Source organism: Schistosoma mansoni, chromosome 4 (assembly GCF_000237925.1).
Source record: "Schistosoma mansoni strain Puerto Rico chromosome 4, complete genome".
NCBI lineage: Eukaryota > Metazoa > Platyhelminthes > Trematoda > Strigeidida > Schistosomatidae > Schistosoma > Schistosoma mansoni.
In genome coordinates, this window is record NC_031498.1 from 3,568,250 (window position 1) to 3,574,895 (window position 6,646).

Below are 6,646 nucleotides of genomic sequence, written 5' to 3' on the forward strand. Positions count from 1 at the left end.
GTCCTCCCTACCTCCCACATTGTCCGGACATTCCATGTACCTGTCATAATTGTTGCTCTGGTAATAGAAGGGGCATTAGCTTCGTGAATTCCTAAAAATCTCGTCCTTCACCATGAGGCGTCATAATTCTTCCTTCAACTCCCAGATTTAATTTACTTATTCTGGTTAGCGTATTTTTAGCAAGGTTGTTTTCTACTGGATTGGGGGTGCTGACCCCATGCCCCGCCCTCCTTTACCCGGACTTGAGACCGGCAGTTAACCTGGAAGAGCTATAGGCAGACTTAAATCCAATCCATAATCGTCAATTTTTTTGAAATCTCTAATAATCTATGGAAATTGTGGATTAGATACGAAGCAATCTTTGGGATTCACTACCTATTTAGTATAAGTTATTATTGGGAAGTTTTGATTATGTTGTCAACAGTTTTTTAAAAGGCCATAGGTATTATCACTAAATATGGCTTTAAATAAAAATTTTAACGGCAACATTCAGCACTTGGATAAACCATATGTCCCAGATACCACTGCTAAGTACATCCTCACTTTACTAATAACCTTTTCTCCTTTCAAATAGTTCCCCATTGTTCATATTGAACTTTTTTTCTGTGCGTACTTGTATGAGGTGTTCTTTTAAAGTTATTGATTTCAGCTCTATTTTCATCCTTCTTTTCAGCACAGTTTATTTTCTGTTTTACTGAAACACGTTTTAGATTTTGTATTTAGGAACTTTATCGTCATCTTTTCACAATCTCGTAACGGTTTTTCTTTTCAAATTTTTTTTCGACTAATAATTTGTACTACTAATAAATACTCATATGTGCTGTTTATGTTTTATTATTAGTTGTATTTTTTTCTCAAGTAGCTCATTTAATTTTAGTACGTTTTTTGTAAGGTCAAATATTCCTTTTTGTCGTTCTTAAAAACAAGAAGGACCTAACACGCTTTTTTCCTTTAAAATTTAGTCATATGGTGCTTTTATGCATTAATCTTTGAACAAATGTTACATTCTTTATGATACGGGATATATGTATAAGAAAATGACATGAACTTAGTGTTATGCTACTAGATTGATTGATTGTTTCCCACATAATAAATCATCAGGGGATTCAGGTCAATATACGATCAATAGGCTTCTCACTGTTGACACAATTTACCAATATATACGGAAGACATCAGTAAATCAGTTATGTGCTCACAGGTCAGTTGAACAAAATATACAACGAGACTTCAAAGATCCGTAAATATAACCAAATCAGGTTATCAAAACAGGATGATTTAGCGCTTGTGAAGTGATTGAAGAAACTTGTGTCTACATTAATTAGTAGGCTCTGATATTGTTGTTCAGAATGACAATGAAAAATTTGCATTTTAAGGGTCTAGCTCAGAGAACCTAACTCACCATGCATAGTCTCTATTCTTATTAATTGGTTTCGAATTATTTATTATTTCTTTTCTGAATTCCTAACTCACTGTAATCTCGGACCTTTTTCCCTCTTTTTACATCAGACAAAAATTCACTCAAGAACACGTTATTTTGTTAGATTCCCGTTTTTAACAGATGAAGAGTTTTCAAACTGGTTAGTTACTACTGACAGTAGCCATGGTGAAGGTTATTCATGGGCTGAATTTGTGCGATCGCCTAGATCAGCTGCGGGTTGTGCTAATGCATTTGGTTTAAATGAAAGTATTTATCCAGAAAGTGCAACAACATCAGAAAACAGTGATGAAACAGGGGAAAAAATAAAAACATCGATAATATCATCATTTGATGACCCAAACAAAGACCATGAATTTGGTTATACCCACCCAGTTTCATAGTGAGTTTTGTTTCACCCAAATTTTCATGTGTAAACGTTTTTATTCTGGTGTAGGGTAACAAATATAGTTATTTGGCAAGTTCTATTATACTGCCAAGGTAATTCCGTCCATAGTTAATTATACAATCAGATACCTGACCGTTGCTGCTACCTTGACATGGTGGTCGGGTTTGCCTATCGTAATGAACTAATCTAGCTATACTGACTGGAACAATCATTCCTCAAGGTCCTACCATACCAAATAGGTCGATTGAAGAGCAGAAAGACTAAAAGCAGCAAATCCAAGGTCTGAGGCCATAGTCGTACTGCTGACTGTACTGAGGTGTGACGGCAGTAAGGTGTTTCCCTCATACAATCAGCATGACACGGTGCTGCCTTCTCACAAGGGGAAGGGTGGGGTTAGAAAAGGTCGACCCTAAAAATGCATATCACGCCTTATCCCACGGATTCCGTCTCCGTCAGTAAGGTCTCAACATGTACAGCGCTAACACAAAAATTACTCACAAAAAGGTCGCGTGTGACTGGCCTCAAGCAGTTGTCCCTTTGGTAGTGCGGTCACTCTATCAGGCCACTAAGACCACCTCTAACCCGATTTCCTTTTCAGGTACCTCTGAAAAACCTTCCCACGATTTGAGCAACCGGGAAGTGATAACTGTCCTCATACCTCTAGTAGCACTCAAGACCACTGTATTCGTAATCAATTAATCTCTTCAATTCCTATTATTCCTCCTGCCTTGACTATCAACTTGAAACTTCCTTCTTGGAATTCCTCCTCGAGTGTCATCGTGGCCAATGATTCTAGTACGTGAAATACTGTCACAGGTCTACTGAAACCTCGCTCCTAACTACACATTGGAAGCTTCAACGTACGTACCCTATTCCAAATCAGTCAGCAGGCCTTCTTGGCTAAGACCCTAGAATCTCGTACACTTCTTTAAATTAGTGAAAGCTTCAAGCTGTCGTATGGAACATTTTCTTTTGAATTATGAATATGATTTATTGATAAATTTCAATTGATAGGTTTAATTGATTCTACGAACCAATTTGCCCAAATTATCTACAAGTGTCCTAAATATATACACCAAATACAACAACGATTCATCTTGTATTACAAAAAGTCTTATAGTTTAATGATTATATTTTTCGATTCTGTTCTGATTAATACTGAAAACTAAAATTACTGTTTTTAATCATAGAACACAGAAAATTTAGTAAAAGAAGACTAATTCTAATATATATATATTGGTAATACCATTTACTTTCAGTCCAAAATTCTTATATCGACCTGGTGGTAAACAGGCAAGTTCGGCAGCTATTGTCATGACATCGTCTGATCCAAAGTTTAAAGGCTACGGTCATTTTCGCGGTTTCATTAGTACACGTGTGCCTAAACGAGGCGATCTAGTTCATGCAGGTTTTGCAAATCTCCGCAGTCCAGAAAGCAAATTATTTGGATGTGTTATGCCATATGGTTGTGAAGCTTACTCACATTTAATTATCAGGTAGGTGTTCATATATATTTCAGTATGTATGCACGTCCAGTAATATAACAGAATAATCCAAACAGTTTTTGTCACAAATTGTGACGTAAGATGGGTTATCAACAAAAACCAAGGGAGGTATACTCTATACAGTTAAAACGTTTTGTGGTAGGACTGAAGATAGCTTTTCATTTCATTTTTTTATTATACTTCAACTTTTGTTAATTCATTATAAAGAAACCACCTATAAATTAAACCAAACGGTTAATGCATAGTACATAGCCGAACTTCAGATTTCCTGGAAATGAGCATTTGATTTCTTTCCAAGTCCCTTTTCAGTCATTCAACAGGGAGTCCGTAGAAATCAAAAGTGTTACGAAGTTCATTGGTTTTCGAGGCTTATTAACAGCTTCCCGATCTTAATATTGTTCAGAAATATAGCTATATGTAGCTATATAAGGATATTTGTTTGAGTAGGAATTTGTTCATATCAGTGGTTTTTTTGAATCTCTCACATAGCCATAAAAAATTCATAATTGTCTACAAAATCTTTATTGATGAATTGACCGAGAAGGAAACGGGATGGGATCATTGTCACCACATTGATATGGAGAATTCAATTACGAAAATCATTATTTGATGTAACATCCTAAGTGTGTTGTTCAAAAGTTTGAATAATAAAACTGGACGAAAAAATTGATTTTTATTAGTTTGAATTATCTCTTTGTTGATATTCTTGGTTTTAACTTTTTATCAGTCATATTTAGCATAGATGTTTGCGTACAGAGTCGTGGTTTTGCACTGATAAACAGTCCTTCACTAGGACAAAACGGCCGTTCAATTCTTCCAAGTTTTCAGCATGGGGTTCTGGAGATTGTGACCAAGAATCGATTGAAGTTAGACTACCATTGAAGACCTGGAAGCACTGGACGGCCGTTTCGTCCCATTGCGGGACTCCTCGGCAGCGCCCCCCTTTGGGATTCGAACCCAGGGCTTTCGGTATCGCGCGCGAACGCCTAACCTCTAGACCACTGTGCTGGCATCCAACGTTGTGAATGTCTAACCTCAACCAATCCACGAAATTGGGTGACCATCTTCCATTGTACTGAGGTAAATACCTGTCTCTACCTGACATGGATTAGCTCCACTGGTCACGTCTTCTTCCAAGTTTTCAGTGGTGGTCATGCTAAGATTTGTTCTTCATTTAAACTATGTTTCACAATCTCCCCAAATTCTTCTATGCTAATTATATTTGATTAAAAATAATCCTAAATTTACATTCTGTAGTCTTAAACGATGTAATTGCCTTAAAATTAATCATTTTTGGATTATGAATTTACGTATCTAACTGTAGAACATAAAAATATTATTATCAGTACGGGTTGATGGAGATTGTTGAGTTTTTGATTGAGAACATGACTCGATCAATGTTAGGCCACCATTGAAAACTTGAAAGCACTGGACGACCTTTTCTTCTTAGTATGGGACTGGTAAATAATACGCATCCACAATGCACGTGTAATTTGAACTCAGGACCTTCTTCGTTCATATATCAGTATTTCACCGATTTCATTTTATTCGAGGAAATTGATCGAAAGAAAATTGTTCCTACGGTTTAGTCACGTTTTTGTTGTAGATTCACTAATCGCATAGTAATAATAATAATAATGTAGCGGCCATGATTCGAAATCATCGAAATGAACAGATGTTCTGATGCGATGATTAACATCGACAAGTGTTTTGAACGGTAGTACAAATGTATATATATAGAAAGATTGTAAGTCAAATAAAAAGAAGTAATTTTTATTTTATTTACTAATATCTTATATGAATCGTGTTTGTATAATAAATTCCTCGAAGTCTCTTGTTTTTGGCCAAATCAATTCGGTTGTTTTTTATATGAATATTATTTGAAGTTTTCATAAAGGATACTAAGGCGTAAATCTACCAGAAGTTATGTAACTGTTTGTGAATATTACAATGCGATCACATATATAGTATGACGTGTATTATGTCTATGTATTTGTACTTAAACAAATTCTGTCGTAAAACGAATATAATTAAAAGTATGTTAATTTGTGTACAGTTTTTTCAATGGTATAAGTAGTTGTGAATAGGATTACTGATGAGACTATAGTTTGTGGATGACCTTTGAAGGACACTACAATGACCTTGAGAATGTCCACTTAATAGGATTAGATGTGGATTGGTGTGAGGGTATTAGGACTAGAATTTACAGTTGGACGTTGGGATTAGGAATTAGACTTGAGGTTTTAAGCCGTAATGCTGAAATGCTATTTAACCAAATGGATGAATGGATTTTACACCGAAATCTAAGATCTGTTTTGTTAAATCCAATTGGTCCGTCCATAAATTATAGTCTCTTCCTTAGATATTTTAACTGTAGTATTGTCTACATAAACGTTTGTACTCAGTAAAAGATGAAGAAAGGAACTGTCACTTAACAATAACAAAAGTACTATACAAAACTCATGTATTCAACGGTAGTAAAAGTTGTGATGAACGAATTATAAGTAACACTTAGGCTTATTATTATGTTCATTGACTGAAAATCAAGTAGGTACAAGAAGTATCAAGATCATGTTAAGTTAGACTGACAGGTGTTAAAGTACTGTTGATCGGTCAGTTGTTTAATTACAGAGAAAACTAGCAATGTTTTCACGAATGGGATAGTTTCTTGATTCTTATATTATCATCATTACATTGGATTTTTTTTCTTCTTTTCATACATTTTAAAGTAGAATACCTTGCAGCTTTTTCAAACATTCTATTTTAGATATCGTGGAGATGGTCGAAAATACCAAATTGTTGTGCTACCTCGTGCAGAATGGGATTTTTACCGTTTTAATACACATCAGTTTACATTGTACACTCGAGGTGGACCATATTGGCAAATAGCTAAAATCCCATTATCCAAATTTTATCATACGAGTTCAAGTATTATGCATTATAGACAATTTCCTGTGGATCTAGGACGTATGCGCCTTCTTTCATTTACTATAATGGATGATATTGAGGGGCCATTTAGTTTGGAGTTGGACTATATCGGTTTATATTTTGATGAACAACAGAGTGAGGTCTTTGATTATGAACAATATAGCAAATCAGGAACAGTACTCTAAATTATACTTTATGCTTGAATCATTTGCATATTGCAAATGAATTGTCTTATTAATAAACATATTTTTGACAGGAGATACTTAATCTTTCAATTTTGTATCATATATATTGTTGTAAATTAATCTTTTATGTGATCTTTTTATCTTAGGTCTTGTTTTTCTAGCTAAAAATCAATACTACTATGTCGGAAAAGAAATCTACTAGTAA

At 34.9% G+C, this 6,646-nt stretch overlaps 1 protein-coding gene across 1 annotated transcript; it reads left to right on the forward strand.

Annotated features, from left to right (window-relative positions):
* Positions 1–1,400: 1,400 nt before the first annotated feature.
* On the forward strand, positions 1,401–6,441 carry Smp_211040 (protein phosphatase methylesterase 1 (S33 family); the record flags this gene model as incomplete). Its single annotated transcript, XM_018796567.1, is given in 4 exon segments — positions 1,401–1,407; positions 1,409–1,817; positions 3,083–3,319; positions 6,096–6,441. Coding segments are annotated over 4 exon segments (999 nt in total).
* Positions 6,442–6,646: the final 205 nt, after the last annotated feature.